The following is a 26,468-nucleotide window of genomic DNA, read 5'->3' as shown; positions in this document are numbered from 1 at the left end:
GATAATATCCAAGAAAAGATTAAAATAATCTTTCAAAAATAATAAAACAAAAATCTCAATAACAGGCAAGAAAGTAACAGAAAAAATTATCATTCAAAAATGAATTTCTAAGGATGAGATCCCCCACATGTAAGGTAGTAATGGGTGAGTATTCATAATTATATGGTACAGATCACAAGGTGTCCCACCTATAAGAGGTATGGTGGCAGCTTCATTTATGCAAGACCAATTCTTCCCAGGTTGCACTGAAACTATCCCCTTTATTTCTTTCTGCGTAATAGTATTGTATCACATTTATGTGCTGTAACTTGTTTAGTCATCCCCCAATTTGTGTGTAGCTCTTCAGTTTCCAATTCCTTGTTACCACAGAAGAGCTGCTATAAATTTTTTTGAACATCTTGTTAGAGTATGTTTTGCTTAGGACTAATCGCTCCCTTAATCTTTTTATTATCTGTTTTTTTTTTCTTCCTGATTTTCTGGTCGAGTGAAATGTATTTCTGTATCCAACTCTGTCTGCATTTTTTCCTCTTTTGAACAGTTAAAAAAAATGTGACATTTGAGTATAATCAGCTTTCCTTTCCTGGTTTATATAGACTTGTTGCATATCTTGATTGTTCAAGATGATTTTCATTGTTTTCTCTTTTCCTTATCTCCTAGCATATTCTTCTTGCCCTTCTTTTTAATTTTTAAGATTACCAAAACATAACATACATACATTAGAGTCCATGTATGATCCTTGAGTATGATAGTACTTGGAGGAGAAACATATCATCTCCTTATATTAGAATGTCAGCAGTTTATCTCTCTCTCTTTTAAAGTTCCTTATGATCACATATGCTTACATTTTAATCTTTCTTTAAACTCTTGTGTTTACACTTCAAAATTTCTATTCAGTTATAGACTTTTCCCCTTAGGAATACTTGGAAATTCTTTCTTTAAATGTCTATTTCTTCCCCTAATACAAAGTTTTACTAGGTAAATTATTCTTGCATATAATTCCATATTATTTTCCCTTTTGGAATATTATAATTGTTTTTCTTACTAGATGTCATATTTTCTTTTCTCCTTTTTAGTCTTTTGACTTTGTTTTAATATTTTTTGTTATTTCATGGAATTATCTTTGGTCCATCTGATTTTCAATGAGTTTGTTATTTGGGTAAGGTTTTGTGCCAAGTTATCAATTCCCCTTTCAAATTTTTCTTCCATAGTTCTCATTTCTTTTCCAATTTGATTCCTTCTAAAGCTTTAATTTCATTCAAAAGAAACATTTAAAATTCATTAAAATATTTTGCTTCTTCTTTTTCAGGAATTTTAGTTGAGCTTTTACTCAATTTTTTTCTTTGATATTTTGTTTATAGATATTTTAGAGCCATTTTTTTTCTTCTGGGTTTGTATTTTGAGTGTTCTTATCACCATAAAAGCTTTTTAATGGTGGCTATTTTAAAAATCTGTTTATTTTTTCCAGCTTCTTGATTTTGTCTTTTTTTTTTTGCTTTTTGCTGAGGCAATTGGGGTTAAGTGACTTGCTCAGGGTCACACAGCTAGATAAGTGTTAAAAGTTTCTGAAGCCAGATTTGAACCCAGGTCCTCCTGACTTCAGGGTTGCTGATTTTGCCTTTTTATATTAGATTCTGTTTACTTCTGACTAGGAGAATGTCTGAGATAATCCTTTCTCTGAAAGAGAAAGGTATTGGATGTTTTTATTCCAGGTTCTTAGGGATTAGATTGGGGACCTGAAATCATTCAGTGCTCTCAAAGTGTCAGGATATTTGATTATTGACTCCTTATCTGCAAGTTTCTGGGTCTGAGCAACGTGTCTTTGGGTTTGCTCAGATTCACGTTTCAGTAGACTGCTGCTTAACTCAGGAACAGTCAGCTCACTGAAAAACCCTGTTGGTTCAGCATGATAGAACTACAGGCTTCCCTGTGGTTCACTATTCTTCTGATTATTCTTTTCTGACTCCATTCCTGAGGTCAGAGCCACTCAGCAACTTGATTGTTGCTTAATGCCTAGCTTAGAGCTCACAATTGCTTCTCTCTTTACAGGATTATCATTAGGTACACATTTTTTCATTCTGTTCTGGACTGATTACCTAACCTTGTCTGGTAAGCAACAGAGCTGCCAGTAAGCAGCTGACCCCTGCCCAAGATTTGGATTTGGGACCCTTTCTTGCATGATGTATATTGACTACGTGGTCATTTCTGGCTAGACTTGTTCACTATATTTCTAGACCTCTAAGTCTGTGTCCTTTTGGTTGGATGAATTACTTTCTCTAATTTTTTTCCTTGGCATTTTTTAATCAGGACTTAGCTTGTAATATATCCTTGATCTTTGTGAAGAAGTTGTAGAGAGAAACATTAAATATGATTTTTCCTGCTACTCTGCCTTCTTCTCTGATTGATGCTTTTATATCATCTTTATTTCTGAATATATCCTTCCCTTTCTTTTTTCTAGGAAACCATCCCTCATAAGATAAAATTTTTTAAAAAGAAGAAAAAACAGTTAATCAAAACTAATTGATATACTTCCAAGTCAGTATATGAATTATTCCACACTTAGAGTCTTCTATCTCATCCAAGAATAGAAAGAGGTTCATTCTTTCATCTCTTTTTCTGGTCATTGTAATTGGTTTTTTGTTTTGTTATTGCTACTGTTCTTTCCATTTACCAGACTAGTGTGATCATTGTGTATGTTGCTTTCCTAGTTCTGATTATTTCACTGGTTATGTGTATTTATAATTTCCTTTATATATGTATTTCCATGCTTCTCAAAATTCTTTGGGTTCTTTTAAAGAAATGACACAGTGATTACATAAAAATATACTAATTTGGTTAATTATTTCCCCAATCAATGGATATCCACTTTGTTTCTAGTTCTCTTTTGTAACAAAACATGCTAAAGTAAATGTTTTAGTGAACATAGGACTTTGTTTTTTATCATTGACTTCTAAGGAAGGCATGGGTCTACTAGTGGAAAATATATGCCAAAGTATATGACCACTTTCATTACTGTATTTGTATAATTTCAAATATAGTTGAATCAAAACTTCACCAAGAATGTATTACTACACTTGTTTTTCCATAAACTATCTCAAAAGTTCATTTCTAATTTGTTGTCAACTTTGTTAGATATTAGGAGAAACTTCAAAGTTGTTTTTGATTTGTAGTTTTTCTTATTAATGATTTGGAGCCAAATTTCATTTGATTCTTAATTGTTTACAATTCTTTTAAGAACTATTTGTTCATGGCATTTGTTCTTAATTATTTCTTCATAACATGTCCATTGTAAAAGAATTCTTGGTCTTATATATTTGTATGAGTTTCAAAGGGCTTTTAAAAAGTAAGACCAATACTTTGTCAGTCTTTCTTAAAGCAGATCACTAGGAAACAAAATCCTGAACATTCAAAGGCTGAGTATGGTGTCCTTAAGAAATGAGGTTTAGCATGGTTCTTTACTAAGAAGCAACTGATGAGTGAAAGAGGTATGAGATGACCATGTGGTGAAGATGGTGGAATTTTACCTCTTAAATTGCTTTCCTTGTCACCCAGCTTATGTCGAGATGGTGCAGTGGGTAGAATACTTGTTCTGGAGTGAGGGAGACCTCAGTTTCAATTTGGCCTCAGATACCTACTAGTTGTGTGATCCTTGGCAAGCCTCTTAACAATTGTTTGCCTCAGTTTCTTTAATTGTAAAATGGGACAAAAGCAATAATAATTGCAGGGTTATTGTGAAGATCAAATGAAATATATGTAAAACTCTTAGCACAGTGCCTAGTATTCTCTTCCCCTCTTACTTTTCTCTCCTGCTTGTCCCCAGTCCTTAAAACTCCAACTATACCTAGGAAATTCAATATGCTAAACATAATTGAAAGATAAAGCTGTTATAGTAAAAAAGTATAATCTAATACATTCTTAAGCAACAAAAAAATCATTCTTGACTGTCCATGACCCTGATCTCTTGTGGTAGAAACAGCACAAATAGTTGAGACTTGTCTGTTCTGGAGTCAAATCTGAATCTATATGCCTAGAGTTAATAATGATCTGGCTTTAGCAGTGTCACAGAGACATGACACTTTACTATCACATTTTAAAATTTGAAACCTCATTCTTCAAGATTAAGATATTAAAATTTTTAAATGAAATACAAAAAATATTTTTTAAAAATTCATAGTTCTTCTGAATAAAGAGCAAACCTTTTTCAGAGGTTTAATTTTCTTTTGCATTCTTAATTATTGCTTTTTTAAATTGCAAGTACTTTGTTGAAAGGAAAGAAATCAATAACTCTGGTTGGCCTCAAACCATTTAGAAATTTTCATTTTCCCTAGTTACATGTAGAAAACAACATTTCTTTGGGGGGAGTTACACGTGTACATTCATATTTTTCCCAAAAGGGAAAAATCATGAGGAAAAAAAACAAAAGGAAAAAAAGTGAACATAGCAAGTATTGATTTACATTCAGTTTCCATAGTTCTTTCTCTGGATGCAGATGGCATTTTCCATCCAAAATTTATTGAGATTGCCTTGGATCACTGAACTGCTTAGAAGAACCAAATATGTCATAGTCTATCATCACCCAATCTTGCTGTTATTGTTTACAATGTTTGACTGGTTCTGCTTGTTTTGTTCAGCCTCTAAATAAATTTTTCCAGGCCTTTCTAAAATCAGCTTGTTCATTATTTTTATAGAACAATAACATTCCATTACTTTCATATATCATAAATTATTCCTCCATTCCCCAATTGATGTTCATCTATTCATTTTCCAATTCTTTGCCTTTACAAAAAGAGCTGCTACAAATATTTTAAAGCAGGTATGGGTCCTTTCTCCTCTTTTATGATTTTTGGGGATATAGATCCAGTAGTGGCACTGTTAAATCAAAGGTTATGCACAGTTTGACAGCCCTTTGGGCATAGTTCTAAATTGCTCTCCAGAATGGTTGCATCATTTCACAACTCCACCAACAATGCATTAGTGTCCCAGCTTTCTCATATACCTTCCAACATTTATCATTATCTTTTCCTGTCATCTTAGCTGATCTGAGATGTGTGAAATGTAAACCACTGACTTTTAAAAGAGAATGTTTAAAAATTATTTTTCACCTATTTGGTAATCAGAAGCTCCCTGCCTCTTTGCTTTCATAAAATAAAAGGGCACACAAAATACTTTGCACATTTTAAATGCTAAGATGCTTGACAAACTGAAATGGAATTGAGTTAATTTTCATTAAGAACTTACAGTCTCTATGATCATTGTAAACAAAATACTAATTCTAATGCTTTTCATAATTCACATTCACTCCTGTTCAAGAAAAACTGGTAAGTGTTTCTTTTAGTAATTTGGCATATTCTGATCAGGTCATCAACCTTTTCTATTCATTTTAAGAGAAATTTAACCTTGATCCTAAGGTTCTGAGAGATTAATTCCTGTTACATTGAATTGTTGCTTAAGAATCTCTCTTCAACTATTGTTATCAGATCCAAATAAGATGAGAGCTTGATATAAATATTAAGGATAAGATTAAAAATTAAAGTTGCTAATCTCTTGCATTTCATACATTGATTTACTGTGATTAGTGAACTTAGATCTAAAACAAATACAAATGCTTTGCATCTAATGATATACTTGGATCTTTCACAGCTTGCCCATGTTTACAGTTCTCAGGAAGTTTACCATTCCACTTACATTGTTCTTGGAAGTTATCATACTCAGGTGATTTTTATATTATTTCTTTCTCCTTTTCCTTGAACTCCATAAAGACATATACATATATATGTGTTTATGTATATGTATGTAAACTTGATTTATTGATATCTTTTGATTTTGTTTATGAATATACTCCTCCCTCTCTCTACCTGACAAGACATCTATTGTAACAACAACAATAACAAACATTTTTTAAAAAACCAGTCATCACAACCAAACAATATGGTAATCACAAATGACAAATATTTTAAACCCATAATCCCGCCATATGTCAAAGAGGATAGGGTGATGCTATTATTATTATTATTATTATTACTTATTAAGTAGAAATCAGTACAATTCCCTCAATACATAACTTGTTATTGAGGGAGAAATTAATTTATTCACAAAAACCAAGACTTCAAGAATAACCTGCATATAGGGCAGAATTCAGTGAGTCAGTTTTCTCAATCTATTAAAATACATATTAATTCCACAGTAGCAGGGGGTTCATGCTACATTCATCTCAAAGTAAGGCTAAAATAATTATAATAAAGTTTATAATATTATAGTTAAATAGCACCAACATATATTTCTTGCTTTTGGCTGTGTAAATTATTTTTGTCTGTGTCAGTTACTTTGGAGCACACTCCAAATGTTGGTCATTAAAAAATTTCTACCATTCATTCCTTTTGGACATTTACATAAGACATGTACCACCTAGACCCATCAGTATTAATCTCTATTACAATATCTATACAGAATGAATGAAGATATATTCCTTGGCAATCAAAAGGCTGTATATGGTGGAAGATAGGTTTGTTTGGTCTGGTGGGAATCATCAATCATCTAGCTTTCTATGTTTGACATTTTCTTCTTAGATATTTTATTGATCTCCCAAAAGTGATCCATATTCTTTTTCTTTTATTTTACAGAAAACAGTACTCATTGAACATCATAGTTAGTGTCTTTGCCATTATTCTTGGGGCTTTTATAGCTGCTGGGTAAGACTTTCAATTCTCATTCAGTAATATTATTTCTTTCCTTTGACATTGAGGGACAATCTTAAATTCAGATGCATGTCTGGTTGTCTATAAAGAGCTTTTATGTTTGACTAATAAGATTGTTGAGATATTTTGGAGTAGCTGATTATTTGAGAATTAGCTGCTACAAAGCTTCTGAGTGTGTTTCTGTAGACCATAAATATTATTCTGCTCATGTAAAGAGGAACAGAAGTTTCAAATGAGGGTAATCTGTATTAGGACACTTACTAAGATCAATATTTTCCTTAATACAAAAATTAGAGCTTGTGGTTGCTGGAGCAAGAGAAAAAAGCAGGTTGTTGCTTATATGCATCATATAGGAAAAACTAGCTTCTACAATTTAGTAACACTTTCCTGGGCATGGAAAAATAGGACATCTTATATTTACCTAAGGGAAAACAATTTATAATATATACTTCAGCTAAATAGGTATCTACAAAAGCCAGAGCTGAACTGAGAAAGAGCTAAAAGTACACCAATAGTAAAACATGAGAAAACAAATAAATTTGATTCTAGGGCACTTGGGTTCAAATTCTGATTATTACTATCTTGGTAACTTTGTTCAAATCATTTAACTTCCCTAAGCCTCAGTTTTGTCACTCCAAAATTGAGGAGATTGGGTAGATGACCTCTAAGGTTGTTTACAACTTTAAATTTGTGATCCTATGAAGTTTTTTGAAGCTTCATTGTCCTAATTATCAAACATATTTTACATTTAATTTATCTTTCCAGATAAATAAGCAGTTAAGTATATCAGTTTTTTCTGTAAATGAGTAAATGTTATCTGTGGGACATTATAGGTTCAAGATTCTTAATTTGGGAACCATGAACTTGTTTTTTGATTTTTTTTGTTAACTGTGTTTCATTACAATTGGTTTTCTTTAGAATCTTATTTATTTTATTTATGCATTGAAAAGCATTATTTTGAGAAGGAATCCATGGTCTTCACCAACTTTCTCAGGCAGTTCATGGCACAAAAAAGCTTAAGAACTCCTGTTTTAGGGTATTTAATGACTTTTCTTTATAAATAGAATAAATTATTGATTTCTATATGAGAATATCTTGGCAATTTTACTTGAAAGACTTTCATTTTAGAACTATGGGAGATTTAAATAGAACTCAAGGTTTTATAAATATTTTTTAATTCCATGTCACTTCATGAGGAAGGAATCTGATATTCCTTCATTAAGTCAGTCAGTAAACATTTATAAAGAGTCTATTGCATGTTATGTGAGAGGTGGTGGAAAATGTATGACCTGGAAAGATGAAAGTCAGGGCCAGATTATGAAAGATTTTGAATGCCAAACAAAGGAAATTCTATTTAATCCTAATGTGATAGGAAGCCACTGAAGTTTATTGAGTGTAAATAGAGTTTGCCAAGAAAACTTCAAATGGGATCATGAAGAAGTCTCATGCTTGTTCATATATTAAAGTAGATTCAGTGTTTTTTTCCTTTCCAGGTATGACAATTTAGTATTTAGTATATTGAATTATGTCATGCTAGAAGCCTTTTTCAGATAATAGCTACTGAATGGAGAGTGAAATAAAATGGAGAGAGACATGAGAAAGGTATGAATGAAAATTTTGAAGAACATCATATGCTTAGGAAAAAATCTAATACTGATAATTCAAATCACAATTATTGTTACAAAAAGAATCTTGTCTATTCATTTTAACTAGCCAAATCCAACAACAATTATTTATTAATTGATTACTGTTTGCCAGGCAAGTCTCTGTGGTGTAATGACTAAAGAGCTATGTTTGGAACTAGGAAGGTCTGGATTCAAGTACTACCTCTGACAAATACTGGCTACATGACCCTATAATTTCATTTTTTTAGCTCTCCAACGGACTCCCTAAAATGTAAATTTCTGAGAAATTGTCAAATTTAATCGCTAACATATTTCTTCATCCCACAGTTCTATATGTCAATGAAATCACAGGTCCAGCCCCTAATCCCTATGCACTAGAAAATGTACCACGTATCAGAGATACAAAGGAAAAAAAGAAACTGTCCCTGCCCGAGAATTTGCTTTTCTATAAGTGGAAATGATCTCTACATCTGAAATTATATACAAAGATATAAACTGAAATGTGAAAGAATTTTAGTAGAGATATGAGCAACTGAGAGGTTCAGGAAAGGCCTCATGTAAGAGGTAACATATGACCAGAGTTTTGAAGGAAACTAGAGATTTAACTGCCAGTTTGAGTGAATAGTACTCTCAACAGAGTACAGTTTTCAAAGAGTGCATAGTAAAAATGTCTATGTGGACATAGACAAATAAAATAACCTCTCTGGGTCTTGATTCCCACAATTTTAGGATTAAAAATATATAGTCTTTTCTAGCTCTCACATTCTTTAATTTTCACAAAATAGTCATACTCAGGACAGCTAATAGACTGCCAGATTTGGAGTCAGAAAGACTCATCTTCATGAATTCAAATCTGGCCTCAGAGACTTACTAGCTCTATAAAACTGGGCAAATCACAATTCAGTTTCCTCATCTGTAAAATGGACTCGAGAAGGAAATGGCAAATTATTCCAATATCTTTGCCAAGAAAACCTCAAAGGGGGTCACAGAGAAGTCTCATGCTTGCTCACATACTGAAGCAGATTCATGCTTTTTTTTTTTCCTTTCCAGGTATGACAACTTAGTACTTAATATATTGAATTATGTCATGGTAGAAACCTTTCTCATATAATATGTACAATGAAAATAATCCATTTCCCTCTCTCTTCTCTCTCAAAATAACAGTGTCTTGGTCAAGTCAATAAATTTATCTGGATTTCAGTTTCCTTGGATAGAAACTGAGAGAATTAGACTAAACAATATTTAAAGTATCTTGTAGCTCTAACTTTGCACAATTTTCTATGAAGTGCTTGTCATTTTATTAAATTTTTTTGGTATGTAATTCTACGAATTTTTGCTATCATTACTTGGAGATTTCATACCAGAACAAGCCACATTATTCATAGTCATTACAATGTATAGTTTTACAAAGCTGAAATCTGGCTAAAATGGATCTTAAAGGACACCTTAAGAATGAAAAAAAAGTATACACATTTAATGCCTTTGAAAGAGAGTAGAATGAGAGGCTTGTTTTACAGACTGATCATATGCTTAATATATGTCTTCTTTAGTATTAAGTGGTGGGATGACCAATACTTTTAGTATTCATAGAATCTTAAATGTGGTCGTTTCTTTCCCCAAGTTGTCATCTAGTTTTCACAGTGAATTGAGAAGGAAACAAAACTTTCTAGTTCCTAGCAACTCAAGTGTGACTTTGCTTATGATATTATGTAAAATTTTTATATAATTGGACAATTCACTCCCATTTGAAATTCTTTTAATCACTCAATTATAGGTAAGCATTTCAGTAAAGATAGCTAATTTTCTTTAATCTGTTTTTGAGTCTTCTATTTAATCTATGTGAGTTTAATTTTTTGATTTGATTTTCTAGTTAGAGATAAAACAAAAGGATGTTAGTAAGATACTGTACACTAAAACAAAGAAAAATAGGAAATATTGATTGCCGGCCATTAGAAGAAAACAATTTAAAAGAGGTTTTTAGGCAATCGTTTAAGGTTTTAAAAATAATGGTAACTTTTTTATTCTTCTGCCAGCTCTGATCTAAGTTTTAATTTGGAAGGCTACATTTTTGTATTCCTTAATGATATCTTCACAGCAGCAAATGGAGTTTACACCAAGCAGAAAATGGATCCAAAGGTAATAATTTGATCTTAATTCACATAAATATTATGCATTATAATCTAGTGGCTGAAATTATATAAATAAAGGAGGTGATATTTGAAGGCTTGAATATTATACTTATTATGATGATGTCATTACTATTTGCATTATAGATTTTCCATTTATAGTCATAGCATTATGTTCATATCACACAATTAATTGTATTTCATTTTATATTTGTACATATGGCTTACCTCCCCAGCTAGGTTTTAATTCCTTGAGGGCACTTTAAAAATTGTGATTAATGAGAGATATTGCAGTGTCTCTTAGTATAAAGTATTGAACTGGAAATCAGGGAACTTGGAATACAATCTCATTTAAGATTAGCTGTGTGATTATAGGAAAAGATGACAATAAAGAAAAAAATGACAAATGTTGGAGGGACTATGGAGAAATAGGCATACTGTGAGTGTTTCATCCACTCTAGAAAACAATTCTTTATTTTTATTAAAGACTTATTGAAATATATTATCCAGGCTTATATATACACATATGTAACGCATATACACACATATATGTATATGTTTTATTTTATGGAGTCTAATAATCCTTTATAAATTTTTTTCTGCATCTTAAGTTTTGAACTATTTCTTTCCCTCCCTTCTTACTCCATCCTGGAGAAGGCCATCTGTTGACACTGATATATATCTGTGTCTATGTTGACATATATATATATATAAAACTTGGTAGTTTATTTGAGTATTTATAATGCTCAGAATAACTTAGTCATTCATAGTTATTTTTCAAACAATATTGATGTTACTGTATATAACTTAGTTCTGTTAATTTCATTCTTTTCTATTTCATGCAAGTCTTTCTATATTTTTCTAAAAATCAACTTACTCATCATTTCATACAGCATAGTATCTAGAAAATAGCTTTGAAATGTGATCAGAAAATTACAAAACTGTGCTATAATATCCCTTAGAATTAAAGTCAAGCTCACTGGTTGATAGTTTTACAACCTAACAGAAACTGGGGAAAGGTGAAGGGAATAAGTATTTATATATTTCCTTTTATTGTGCCAGGTATTTTGCTAAGTCTTTTACAAACATTATTTTATTTGATTCTTATAACAATCCTGGGAGTTAGGTTCTAATAGCAATATACTTGTCCATTACCCATGCTTTTTCTTACAGCGAATTTGTTACTGTCTGGAGATAGTAAAGACATTAAAGGGCTAAAGTTTTAGAGTTGTAAATTGCATTGGCCACATGTTTTCTTTACAGTGTGCCTCACTACCCATTTTACTTCATTTGTATTTATTTCTCGTCTCACCACCACAGACCTGTGTATTTGTAAGAGTGTATATCTCCAGGAATTTTTTTGGGGGGGAAGGATGTTTTGAACTAACTGTTATTGCTGTGCCATTAGAGTAAATTTTTTGATAAGGGGAAATTGTGACTATTAGGTGACTTTTAATAGGTAGCTTGTTGATGGAGTCATGAGAGCTATTATTGTAGTAATACTATTCTACTACTACTAGTAGTAGAAGTTACCCCTAGAATCTGAGGTTGTAGTTTGAGTAAAAGTCTGGGGGAATACCTCAGAGACTGAATTAAAAAAAAAAAAAACCTAAACATTTTTTGTTGTCTCCCTTGAATATCTCTCTTCTCTTCTCATATTGAGCTTTAGAACTCCTAATGCAATTTTTACTCTATTGTGCCATGTTATCATATCCATTTCTGGCCTTGCTTCCATCTTCTGTACCTTTCTTTTTAAAAATTTAAACTGTTAGTTAATTACCCTTGCTTCTACAATGATTTTTCTCCTCAGAAGATTCCATTTTCTCTTACTGGAATTGTTTCTTTTTGTCTTCAGAGTTTCATTCTTTTTGTTTTGTTTTGTTTGTTTGTTTTTTTTTGGTGAAGCAACTGGAGTTAAGTGACTTGCTCAGGGTCACACAGCTGGGAAGTATTAAGTGTCTGAGGGCTAGATTTGAACTCAGGTATTCCTGACTTCAGGGCTAGTGCTCTATCCACTGTATAACCTAGCTGAACCCAGAATTTCATTTTTAAGAATCTCTCATTCCTCTCAGTCTGATTTCCCCTCTAGACTTTTAGCATACTTTAGTTCCATCTATAATGAAAATGGGCTATTACAAAATATGTATCGTGAAGGACAATATCTAGGGATGAGTTAGCAAGAACAATTCCTATAAGGCCTCCAGTTGTAAACAGGAAAATGAAACCTAAGGCTCATAGTATTGCAGGGGATCATTTAATATTTCCTCCATGGAGAGTAGTTACAAAACTTTATTTATTCTTCCTTGGGAACTTTTGAAATCTGTTTTCCCAAAATCTAGAGTGCATGTCAAATAGTGCCTTGATTTCCTCTCCCTTATTTCAAACTAAAGGAGGGAGTAGTCATTTCTCTTCAAAGTTTCCCTCATATCCACCATTTTCCAATCACTTTTCTCCTTATAAGTGGGAAATCATATCCAGAATAGAACTTCTTCTTGTTGGCGCCTCTTTCTTTTCAGTGAAGAAATTATCATTATTGTGAATCAAAAATTTTTTTGCTGTTCTGCACCTTGATAGCCTTTATTCTTTCCTAAGACTTTGTAATCTCTAGCAATATATATATATATATATATATATATATATATATATATATATATATATATATATATATATATGTGTGTGTGTGTGTGTGTGTATGTATATATCTATATCTATATCTACACGTATACATATATATGTATATATGCATATACATATTTGGCTGAGGCAATTGGGGTTAGGTGATTTGCCCAGGGTCACACAGCTAGGAAGTGTTAAATGTCTGAGATAAGAAATGAACTCAGGTCCTCCTGACTTCTGGGCTGGTGCTCTATTCACTGTGCCACCCAGCTGCTCCTTAAGCAATAATTTTTAGAAAAAGTTCTATTTAGCATACAGAATCATTCTTGTCCTTGTGAGCTATCATAAATGAGTAGTTATCTAAATAGATGACCAATCTTGGGAGATTCTTTGTTATGTTTAAGATTGATGCTCTGAGAAGAAAATAAACATTCCTATTGTTGTTATTAGGTTATAAATCTGTGGTTCTACTATACCATACTTTGGGGGAGCAGCAGTTGGTTTCTTCTTTCTGAGAAGATATCCTGTCCTTTTTTCTTCAAGAAGAGCCTCAGATCTGTTTTGAGTTCTCACTGGATAAGGGCAATTATACTTTCTGTCCTTTCTCCATCCTTTCCACTTTCTGTAAATGCAGGGGTCCTTTACTCTTCAAATTTTTACTCTATTGTGTCATGTTATCATATATAGTCTTCCTCTTCTATCTCAGATTTACATTACTCTCCTCCTTCCCCAGACTTGGTCTCTTCCCTTTAAAAATGTTTCATTTTTCCTAAAGACTTTAAGTTTTGACTGTGAAGAAGCATTCCTTCTTCTCCAGAAAGGAGATCAATCTGCAGAATACTGATAACATGCAACTGATTATGGCAAAAATACAAACAGAACAAACTCAGTGCAGATTATTATACAATACCCCTACTCTTCATGTTGGGGTTCATGGGAACCCCAAAAAGGTTGGAGTTCCAGACAAGTGTCACAGTACCTCAAAAGAATTTGCAAGCTCAAACCAATCTCCAAGTCAAGAGGTAAAATTTATTATATTTGTAATGTCAATTAAAACAGGCTAAGTTCCGAAGGAAGTTAGCAAAGAACTAGGGGCAAGTAGATAAATTTATATGGAAAAGTTAGAGAGGCTAGGTGCTTCATGTCACTCATATGTTAATTTTATGGCTTAGAAGTGGAGTTGAGGAGTGGTCTGGTTCTAAATTTGTGTGCAGGTACAATACCCATAATTCTCTGTGCAGAACTCACAGGAAACTTTTTAGAGGTATGTTTTTAGTTCTGAAATGTCACTATGTTAACTGCAGACACCCAATTTTGTTCTGTGAGTGTGTCAACTTTAAGCGTCTCGTTATTATTACTCACTAGTTTCAGGATCTCTGTTATCCCTGACCAACAGGCTGTTATCTGACAGATAGCAATGCTGTGGCCTTAGAATCCTGGTCATATATAGAGCCTAGGGGAAGAAATATATCATTTCTAATTACATTATTCCCAAGACCAGATAGTCTTAGGGTTATTGCTACATCCTTCTTAACGACTGCACCACTTCATTCATATTTGTTAAGATTCTCAGTCTTTAAAAATTATTTCTGAACATGTACATCTTAAACAGACTATTATTGTTGTTGTTTAACAATCAGTTAAACCTTTTAATAACTTGACAATTTACTTAATTTCCTTTTTTCAGTTGGGACAACTTTATAGTTACCACCACCTTCTGTTTTGTTTTGTATTTATCTCCTTTGCACGAGCTGGCTCTACTCTCCAATTGACTCTATTAACTTGCCTAACCCTTCAAATATTCCACTAATTTCTTCTTATTTGCCTTCTTTCATCACCTGTCTTCTCCTTCTTTTTCTTTCACCCTTTCATAGAACACCAAAATAGAACCTGGACCAGTACCTGAACTTGGGGATTGTTTTTAAAATTTTCTCCATTTTTTCCAAGTTATATCTTCCAAATTCAGTACCTCACATTCTTCATTAATCTCAGCCTTTCCAAATCATCTAAACAATTTTCTCCACTTCACTAAATAAGAGGTCTTTTTCTTCTTCTTTATATCCCAACAATCTTTTCCTGTGGTATCTTGAATAAGATTTTTATTTTGAAATTATATTTAAAATAATGTTTATTTTGAGGTTTTAAAGCATGTTTATTTTGAAATTATAATATGCTTAAAATGTCATGTTATGACAGAAATATCAGACCTTTAAATTATAGAAGGAAAACAGTATTATGAAGAGAATGTATATTATATCTTTGAATAAACAACTTATAAATAATAATTCGGGAGAGTCTTGTAGTAGGATACTTCTAGAATTGAACAGGTGTTTTTTGTTGTTCATAGGAGCTAGGAAAATACGGAGTGCTTTTCTACAATGCCTGTTTTATGATCATTCCAACATTTATTATTAGTATTTTCACTGGAGACCTTCAACAGGTAAGCAGACTGTTATTGATTAAAAGTTATAGCATCAACTGGGAAAACATTTTTACAGTCAAAGGTTCTGATAAAAGCCTTATTTCCAAAATATATAGAGAACTGACTCTAATTTGTAAGAAATCAAGCCATTCTCCAATTGATAAATGGTCAACGGATATGAACAGACAATTTTCAGATGATAAAATTGAAACTATTTCTAAATATATGAAAGAGTGTTCCAAATCACTATTGATGAGAGAAATACAAATTAAGACAACTCTGATATATCACTACATACCTGTCATATTGGCTAAGATGACAGGAAAAGATAATGATGAATGTTGCTGGGAATGTAGACACACTGATAACATTGTTGGTGAAACTGTGAACAGATCCAACCATTCTGGGAGAGCACTAAACTATGCTCAAAAAGTTATCAAACTCTGCATACCCTTTGATCCAGCAGTGCTACTACTAGGCTTATATCCCAAAGAGATATTAAAGAAGGGAAAGAGACCTATATGTGCCAAAAAGTTTGTGACAGCCCTTTTTGTAGTGGCTAGAAACTGGAAACTGAGTGGATGCCCATCAGTTGGAGAATGGCTGAATAAATTGTGGTATATGAATATTGTGGAATATTATTGTTGTATAAGAAATGACCAGCAGGATGAATGCAGAGAGGCTTGGAGAGACTTACATGAACTGATGCTAAATGAAATGAGCAGAACCAGGAGATCATTATATATTTCAACAATAATACTATATGAGGATATATTCTGATAGAAGTGGATATCTTTGACAATGAGAAGATCTAATTCAGTTCCAATTGATCAATGATGGACAGAATCAGCTACACCCAGAGAAGGAACACTGGGAAATTAATATGGACTACTTGCTTTTAATTTTTCTTCCCAGATTATTTTTACCTTCTGAACCCAATTTTTCTTGTGCAACAAGAGAACTATATGGATCTGTACACATATATTGTATTTAAGATATACTTTAACATGTTTAACATGTATCAGACTGCCTGCCATCTAGGGGAGGGGGTGGAAGGAGGGAAGGGAAAAAGTTGGAACAGAAGTGAGTGCAAGGGACAATGTTGAAAAATTACCCGTGCATATGTTCTGTCAATAAAAAGCTATAATTAATAATAAAAAAGAAGTTAATTAGTAGGAGAGCAACTATGTCAATTCTATAATGATATCATTATAATTTGGGAGCAGATCACTGAACTTTTAGAAACTGAACATTTCTCCTTGGTTCTCTATGGAAAAAGAATTGGATCTAGAGGAATGGAAATTAATAGGAGAGCAACTATGTCAATTCTATAATGATAATGGACCTGACTCAATTTCCAAAGAACACTTAATAGATACAATTTAATACAACTGGCTTTAGGAAATCATATAAATTATAGAATAAGGAAAAAGACAAAAGAGCAAAAGGGGGAAGATCTAAATAAACTAGGTGAAAAGGATGAAGAATCAGATAAGAATGTAGTTAAGTACAATTCTGAGTGTGGCACTTCATAGCAGGAGCATTTCCCATCCCCTGACCTACCTCCCTCAATTAACCCTTCATGGGTGGAGGAAGAAGAAGGAGGGGAAGGAGCAGTGACAGTCAGCTTCTCCTATGAAGCAGCCTATGACAAGATTACAAAAAGCATTTGTTAAGGCAAAAAATAAAGGACAGGATATATCTGATTTTAAAATTAATGTATACCCTGTGATTGAAGAGCTTAACTCTTCAGGTGAACAAAGGAGAAGATACACTCCTTTTGATTTGGAAAAAATCAAGGATTTGGAAAAAAAGTTGCACTCTTTATGGGGCTACATCATCTTATGTTAAGATGTTACTAGATAATTTGTATTATGAAATCCTAATCCCTAGTGATTGAAAATCCATAACAAGGACATGTTTAGGACCTGGACAAAATTTGTTGTGGCTTTCGGAGTATCATGAATTATGTAGGATTCAAGCCAGATGCAATAGGCAAACAGGAGTTAATGTACAAATCACTTTTGACCAACTAGCTGGTGAAAGTGAGTATGGAGAGACTCCATAACAGATTAATTACCCCACAACAGCTTATGAACAGATCGCTACTGCTGCTATAAAAGCTTGGTGTACCCTTCCAAGGAAAGATGGAAGTAAAGCCTTCACAAAAATAGAGCAAGGTCCCAATGAACCCTTTGTGGATTTTGTGGGATGTCTGCAAACTGGTGTCACAAGAACCACTGGAGAAAATGCAGCTACAGAAATAATGACCAGACATTTGGCTATGGAAAATGCCAATGAGGTTTGCAGAAGAATTATATGGGGACTACACAGAGATGCTCCTTTAGAGGAGATCATAAGACATTGTGCCACAATGGGCACAAGTGCTTATTATACCCAAACTATGATGAACATGGGAAGATTGGGTCCCTCTTGGCAAGGGACTTCTAGAGAGAGTCATCGATGTTTTCAATGTGGAAAAGTTGGACATCTAAGAGCTCAGTGTAGATACAGAGATAGAGTGGGAGGACAGGCTAAGAGAAGACCTAAAACCTTCTGTCCAAAATGCCACAAGGGCTTCCACTGGGCCTTAGAATGTAGATTGACCCAGGGACATGAGAGGCAGGGCCCAGCTCCAAGATATCAATCAAAAGATAGATGGAGCATGATGGCAGCTGAGTTTACACCCAGAAAGTCTTTAGAAGTTCAGGACTCTGGTGTGATCTATCAGCCAAAAAGCAATCACATGGCACAAAGGGATTACATGATCAGTCAGCCAAAAAGCAATCAGATAGCAGGAAGGGATTACAATTGGGGAGAATACAGGCCTTTTAAAAACAACAGGGCAATCTCCACTGCAAACAGCTTCAATAAAATTGCCAGGTGATGTGGAGAGATTTAGAAAGTAGTAAATAGAAGGGACTAGATAGGTTAACTACCTGGGAGAGAGGGTTTGCTTGTATTCTTATAGATGGAGAAGGAAACACATGGGTGGCAATGAGCACCTGGAGAGAGACAGAAAAGGAGAAAAACTTCAAAACAAAGGAGAAGACCTAAGAAACATCTGATACCGAAAGAGCATGGCTGATAATGAGACTGTTGCAGGACTTGAAAACCAGCAGGAATCACTGGATTCCTTTAGTTGAAAAATTGTTGATGACACTATTGTAGGACTTCAAAACTTGCAGGAGTTATTGGATTCCTGGCACATGAACTAATGGACAATAGATTACTTTTGGACTATTTCTAGGACTTTTGGACATGTATAATTCCTCATATTGATTCATGTTATTTGTTACTAGCCTGTGTTATATTTCTTTGTGCTTATGTAATTTATGTAATTATGTGTAACACCTCTCATATTGATGGATTTATAAATACCTGTTTCAAGTGAGCCCCTTCAGAAACCTACTAATCTGATTTGATTTTCCATTTCCTTTGGTGTTTTCATATCCCTTCCTGAGCAGTCAGGGAAGGCATGATCACCTTCTTTTTTGGGGTTCTCACCTCCTTGAGAAGTCAGGGAGTTCATGCCCACCTATGTTCTAAATCAAAAGAAAGTGGGAGATGTTATGATTCTTACAAAGTACTAAGACAGTGGAATTGATAGAGACAATAATTATCTAATTTAGCATGGTTCAGAATGATTGATCTGATCCTATAAGGAGATGTTATGGGCCAGAAATTGAAACAAGGTACTAAGTGGAATTGAGGAGACAATGGTTAAATCTAGTTTAGCATTGATTTAATCCTACAACAAATAATGGTTTTCTAGTGATGTAATGATTAGAGTATACTCAGTGTACAGCATATAAGCAAGAAGCTCTAAGGACCAGACCCATAAGCCCACTCTCGGAGGTGGAGACAGATTCATTTAAACTTCTACCTTTGTGCTGGCGAGACATTTGGAGGAGGAGAGGCTGAAGCTGGCAGAGGCAAAGGACTAGTGGCAAGTCTCTGGGAACCAAGGAGAGAGATAGGCCTCTAAGAAAGCTAACTGGGCCTAAGGAAGGAGACAGTGCTTGGAAAGACAAAATAAAGGATCTGGATTTTAACTTCTGGCTACATTTGGGGTTATTACTTTGAACTAAAATGAAGACTGCCTCCAGAAACCCCCCAAGAAACCTGCTCCCAGAGAACATTACACTTTAGAGAAGAACATTACACATGTTAGATTCACAAGACCCAGAAATGACTGAAAAACTCAAAAGCATATAATATGATAAACCCAAGGGCACCAATTAGTTTTTATACTTTTTTGTCACTGCTGCTATATTCTGTGATTGACTCTCTAACAGTCATTCCTTATAGAAGCTTAAGAACCATGGGTTGGAATGAGCTAATTGTAGGGGATTGAGATAGAAGTTAAACATTTATATGGCTTCCATGGCTCAGAAGATGTGGTAGGTGCTTTACAAATATTTACTTTGATCATCACAAAACCTTTGTAAGGTATATACTGTTCTTTCAACTTTACAGTTGAGGAAACTTAAAGGCAGACAGGTCATATCATTTGCCTAGGGTCATGTAGCTAATAAATGTCTGAACCTGGATTTGAGTTAGATCTTCCAGATTCCAATTCCAGCATTCTATCCTTTGTGTCACCTAGCTAAATGAGGAGTTCTTACTATATCTCACTTGTCTCAGACCCAAGTATGATCTTTCATGCCTTCTAATTTCTGACCTTTCACACCATTGCTGCTGTGTCCTATAAAAAGAAATATTTGTTAAATATTTCTTATGTTCCAGGCATTGTGCTAAACTATAGGATTTCAAAGAAAAAAATAAAACAATTCATGTCCTCCAAGGATTTATATTTTGTTGGGGGATATACCATCTATTTAAATATGTATATTTATAATAAATGCAAGATAGTTTTTAATGTATATGGAAAGAACCCTAAGAGCTGATGGAATTAAGAAAAAAATTTAAAGATGTTATTTTGTCATAGGAAATAATGAATTCTAAGAGAGAAGATGGGAGAATGAATTCTTGGTCTTTGGTATAGCTGGCAGAAAGATTCAGAGATGGGAAACTGAATGTGGTCTAACAACATAATAACAACAAGGAATAACAAGATGGCCAGTTAGGCTAGGAAAAGAAATAATGAATGACAAATTTGTAAATGTAGATGGTAGCTAGGTTGAGAAGGACTTTTAAAAGCTAAGTAGATGACTTTATGTTTGATCATAGACGTTTGATGAATAAATTAAATTATCAGATCTTCATTTAGGAAAATAAATTTGGCAGATGTGAGTGATTGGAGAGGGGAAATATTTGAGGTATGGAGACTGCAACAGTCTAAATCAGGGCTTCTTAAATTTTTTCTATCTATGACCCCTTTTCATCTGAGAAATTTTTCTATGACTCCAGCTGTTAGGAACTGAGTGTATCAGAATTGTTGAGAAAACCCAGAGAAAGGAAAGAAAGAGGAGAGAGACAAATGACACCAGATTAAAATCATTGAAGGGGAAAATGACAAATGTTGAAGGGGATGTGGAAAAATTGAGATGCTAATTCATTGTTGGTGGAATTGTGAACTGATCTATTTTGGAGAGCAATCTGGAATTATGGCCAAAGAATTATTAAACTGCCTATTGCCTTTAACTTAGCAATACCACTACTAGGTCTGTTTCCAAAGATGATTGGGGAAGAAGAGGTTATGGAATAGGAGGGCAAGGTAGTGGGTAGAAATAAAGGAGAGGCATGAAGAGAGATGAGTAAATAGAGTGAGAAGGATAGTGAAGAAAAATAAGAAGGAAGAAAATATCCAACAGGTAATTGTAGCTAAGAAAATGAACGGGGCAAATTTACTCATAAAACAGAAATGGGTAACAGATTAAAATTTAAATCCAACAATATGTTCCTTTAAGAAAACTTTTTTTTTTTTTTCTTTTTCCTGAGGCTGGGGTTAAGTGACTTGCTCAGGGTTACACAGCTAGGAAGTGTTAAGTGTCTGAGATCAAATCTGAACTCTGATCCTCCTGAATTGAGGGCTGGTGCTCTATCCACTGCGCCACCTAGCTGCCCTAAGAAAACATTTTAATGAGAGACACATGCAAAAATAAAATAAAGGGCAGCAGTAAAATTTATTATATATATATGAAAAAAAAAAACCAGGTATAGTAATCACAATCTCAGATAAAATTAAAGTTAAAATAGATTTAATCAAAAGTTAAAAAATAGAGAAACTACACTGTGTCAACAGTATTATTCAATATTGTTTAGACCATTTAAAATACCCTGACCATATAAAATACATGAATCTATACCTGCCAAAATAGAACTATGAACATAAGCATATTATACTTTTTATGCAAATAAACTCAGATCTAATTTAAAGTGGTATTTCTTATTGATGGACAGACAAAGCTAATAATTTTTTAAATGACAGTTATACCTAACTATTCAATGCCATTCCAATTAGATTACTAAAAAATTATTTAATTGAGAAAAAAATAATAACAAAGTTCATCTGGAAAAGTAAAAGGTCAGGAACTTCAAAGAAACCAGGAGAAAAGAAGTAAGGGAGAAAATTGTTGAAGTGTAAAAAGGATAATTTTGATTCTTTTAAATTAAAATCTTCTTGTATAAATAACCAAGAATAAAAAGAATGCTGAAAATTGGAATAAAACTTGAAGTTGGGACAGAGCCTCCTCTACCCTGCTAACAAGCCTAACTTTAACATAAAGTTAAAAATCAAGAAATAGACTGGAAAAATGAGTAAACAACAACAAAGTTAAAACAGCTTCATCCAAACTTTCAAAGAAAAATGTGACTGGGTCTCAGGCCTCAAAAGGATTCCTGAAAAAGAAGGATTTTTTTAAAATAAGAGAGGTAAAGAAAAATAGGGAAAGGAAATGAGAATGATACAAAAAAATCATGAAAAAAGAGTCAACAACTTGGTAAAGAGGAAGCACAAAAATACTGAAGAATTTAACCCCTTAAAAAACAGAATAGGCCAAATAAAAAGAAACACAAATAAAAAAGTAGACTTAAATAGAAGAAGAGGTTCAAAAGTTCACTGAAGAAAATAATTCTTTAAAAATTAGAATTGGATATAATCCTTTTGCTTTTGATAATTTAACTATGTATCAGCTCTTGCAAGTCTTTCTGAATTTATATAAATGTCATATTCATAAATTGTTAAGAATAAAATTCCATTTAATTCATATGCTACAATTTGTTCAGTCATTTCACATTTGATAAGCCATTTTGTTTTTAATTTTCTGCTACAATAAAAAATGTTGCTATAAATATCTTTATGTATATCCTCCCTTTTCCTCCTTGACTTCTTGAGGTGTATGCCTAATGGTACTCTCCTGAGGTCAAGAGGTATGTACAACTTCATGACTTTATAAATATAGTTCTAATTTATTTTGGTGAATGGTTTCATTTTGTAAAACAGAACTAATTCATAACTATACCAATAATGCATTTGTATACCTGCTATCCCACACACCTTATATCAATATTTATTTTCCTCTTTATGTCATCTTTGACAAAGTATGAAGTGTCATGTGGAACATTAAAGTAATTTTAATTCACATTTTCCTCATTAGTTATTTGAAGCATTTTTTCATTTCCTTGTTAATAGTTTATATTTCCTTATTTGAAAATTGTCCACTTATATTCTTTGATTAGTTATGTGTAGGGGAATGTATAGGGAACCACACACAAAAAAATTAAGTGAAAATAGTATGCTTCAGTCTGCATTCAAATTTCATAATACTTTTCTCTGGATATGGGTAGCATTTTCTATCATGATTCCTTTGGAATTATCTTGGATCATTATAGTGCTGAAAACAATTAGATCTATCATAATTGATCATTGTACAATGCTATTGGTTGTGTACAATGTTCTTTTGCTTCTGTTCATTTCACTCAGCATCAGTTCATCTAAATCCTTTCAGATTGTTCTGAAATCTGCCTGTTCATCATTTGTTATAGCACAATATTATTCCATTACATCCACATACCGTATCTTGTTCAGCTATTTCCCAAAATATGGGTATTCCCTCAATTTCCTTTTTTTTTTGCCACTCCATAAAAGGCCCCATCTATAATTCTAAAAAATAAGTGCTTCTCTTTTCTTAAAAGTTCATAAATGATAGTACCTTTTATGTGTAGTTCATGTAGAAATTACTGTGGTATATAATGTTAAATGTGTGTGAATTTAATTTCTGACAAACTACTTTCCAATTTTTTCTGTCCATTTTGTCAATTACTCATTATTTACAATTTCCCAGTCAGTGGTGTAAAAATTAAGGCCTTATTATATAACCATAATTCTGAATATGTATATCTTTGTATTTTATAGTGTCTATTTTATAATTGTGTTTCTTGTGGTAGCTGCTTCTTTTTAAATATAATTTATGTGACTATGTGGTATCTTATTCAGCTAATATCACTTTTATCTCCTTTTTAAACATTAGGCTACTGAGTTCAGCCAGTGGAGGAACATTTTATTTATCATACAGTTTCTTCTTTCCTGTTTGCTGGGGTAAGAGGCCAAAGAGGATTTCATATGATTTTATTGAAGTTCTTCACCTTAATCAAATGAGAATACAAAGCCATTCAGGAAAATTCATTGTCAGAGGAGTATAGGTGTGAGAAATAAGCAAACACAGCAGATAATTCCTGTCTTTAATGCTTTAAGAAATCACTTAGTTGAAGTTTTAGATTGTGAAAATTTTTGAAATATAGATTGTAGAAATCAATTTAGGTATGATTGTGGTTGTAAGAGAGATGAAAAGAATAGAATTTTAGTATTTGGTTGTCTATTGGGTCTATTAATTCTATTCTAATATGGTTGTCTAACTATTCTAAGTGCTAATGATAGAAATAAAAAGCAAAAAAAATCTCTGTTGTCAAGAAACTTACATTCTAATGTGAACAAGATATTTACTGTTTGGACAGTTAATGGAGATTCAGTCAGTACAGTCTTCCAAAAGAATATATACTAGGATCTTTTTGTACAGATTTTAATGATGATCTTTGATGCCCCTTTCAGGCCATGATCCTATAGGTATATGCTTTTCTCATTTAATCTATCACACACTTTCATTTTATTGGATTGATTAATCCATGCATACTTAAAGTTATGAGAATTATGTTTCTATTTCCCTCCAATTATCTTTTTTTAATTGGGATTTTTTGGTTTCTCTTTGTCTTTAAAGATTGTATTTTATATACCTCCAGTCATGTTTGCTTAACACACCTTGACAACCTTTTTTTCATAGACTCTCTTCCCTCTACCCTCAAACCTAACCCCCATTTTCACTCCTTTTGCTAGTTTTAATTTATTAATGTTTATTTTCTTTCTTTTAGTTATCTAATTTTTTTCTCAGATAATTAAATTCTATTTTCTCTCTTCCCTCCTTTGTACACTATATGCAAAACCTTGTGGCAGTCTGTGGTTTAAGCAGTTCAAATTGACTCATATGGTGTCTTTAAGTCTGCAGGATGATAGTGAATCACTGTTTTACTTATCCAGTGAGAGGATGTAAGTTGCCTGCAAGATAGTCTCTCTTTAATACTCAGACAAGGGGAAGAACAGTCAGACTGCAGGACCAATAGTCTCTTTGATTTCTGTCTTATTATCACCATCATCACTTCAGGCCCTGGGGGAAAATGATGCTAATTAAATAGATAGAGGGCAATGTGTCTTCATGAGTTGCAATATGATACTTCTGTCATATATAAATATTTTTTTCTGTGGTTTCTGGAAAAAGCACTAGTTTTACAATTAAAAGACATGGCCTGAAATCTTAATCCAATCACTTGCTACCAAATAACTTATTTGTTAAGAGATTATTTTATCCATACTAAGAATGTCTGGCGGTACTTGGTTTTGTCCTTGATAGGACATTAGATATACAATATGTACATATATATGTTTATATGTATATATGTATATATAATATGTTTTAAAAGTTTCTTATCCTAGATCTTTTTTGTCCAAAACATTTCTCTTGATAGGAGTGACTACTAGACATCATGATGGATTCTTCCCATTTCTCTACGTCCTAGCTCAAAGAAGTGCACCATATATTCCAATTATGATCCAGGAGGTCTGGATTGTAGTTCTATTATATCTGTTACATTTGTCAGACTGGAGTATGGGCTAATGTCTTTGTTTTATGTAGGCGCTTGGCTAGCAGGGATGATTCCCTGCACTTCAGTGTTTTATAGGATAATGAAAATGTAACCAGTTCTAGATTATCTGTAATAATAGAGAACAAAACTGTTATAAACAAAATAAATCCACAATAATGTAAGGATTCCATTTTAGCCATTAGTTTTTAGTTTACTTCCCCCCCACCCTTTTTCTGCATTCTCAATAAATAAGAAGTCACTTTTTTTTTTATGGAAACCCCCCCTCCCATCTTCACCAAGTGATTTTTAAGTTCATCTTTATCTTAAAAAAAAATCCCTTTCCTATTGCCAGTGGGATGATCAATGGAAAATTGATATCTAGAAGATAATCAACATTTTCAAAATAGGGAGAATATGGGCAATCCACAATAGGATGATTGTTTCTGAATTATTCAGAATTAACTTAGGCTATTTTTAGAAATGGATCTTAAGCATTTCTTGACATGTGCTTCTATATTCCAAAACATTGATAAGGAGGTCAGTTGTTGCTGAATGTATTTTTGTCATTGAGCATAAAGCATGTACTTTTTTTTTTTCATTCAGGTTTCTGTTGATGTATTCCACGGTGCTCTGTAGTTACTACAATTCTGCCCTAACAACTACAGTGGTGGGTGCTGTAAAGGTAAGTGGAGGTATTAAAGAAAAATCTTGGAATTAAGAATCAAATATATTAGCTCATTTAGTAGTGACCTTATGAATTCTGAGCTAGATACTGAAATTAAAAGCACTAGAAAGTGTTGCAGTAGGCTAAAAAGGTTTTGGCTTTTTCCATTTGAGTTGGATGATCCTGTCTTCTTTCTTAAACTTAATACCACTGGTCTAGGTTAGT

The 26,468-nt window shown here is 33.0% G+C and overlaps 1 protein-coding gene across 3 annotated transcripts in view; it reads left to right on the top strand.

Moving 5' to 3' along the window:
* SLC35D2 (solute carrier family 35 member D2) overlaps window positions 1-26,468 on the top strand; it is a 56,523-nt gene that overhangs the window by 23,469 nt on the left and 6,586 nt on the right. For all 3 annotated transcript variants that reach the window (XM_074281692.1, XM_074281691.1, XM_074281690.1), the window contains 6 exons: window positions 5,638-5,709; window positions 6,618-6,686; window positions 10,351-10,453; window positions 15,407-15,499; window positions 23,917-23,984; window positions 26,183-26,261. In XM_074281692.1, the coding sequence (XP_074137793.1) occupies window positions 5,638-5,709; window positions 6,618-6,686; window positions 10,351-10,453; window positions 15,407-15,499; window positions 23,917-23,984; window positions 26,183-26,261 (484 nt within the window). The remainder of the gene's footprint in view (window positions 1-5,637; window positions 5,710-6,617; window positions 6,687-10,350; window positions 10,454-15,406; window positions 15,500-23,916; window positions 23,985-26,182; window positions 26,262-26,468) is intronic.

This window comes from Sminthopsis crassicaudata, chromosome 1 (assembly GCF_048593235.1).
Source record: "Sminthopsis crassicaudata isolate SCR6 chromosome 1, ASM4859323v1, whole genome shotgun sequence".
Classification (NCBI taxonomy): Eukaryota; Metazoa; Chordata; class Mammalia; order Dasyuromorphia; family Dasyuridae; genus Sminthopsis; species Sminthopsis crassicaudata.
This window is presented reverse-complemented; position numbering and strand designations above follow the sequence as displayed.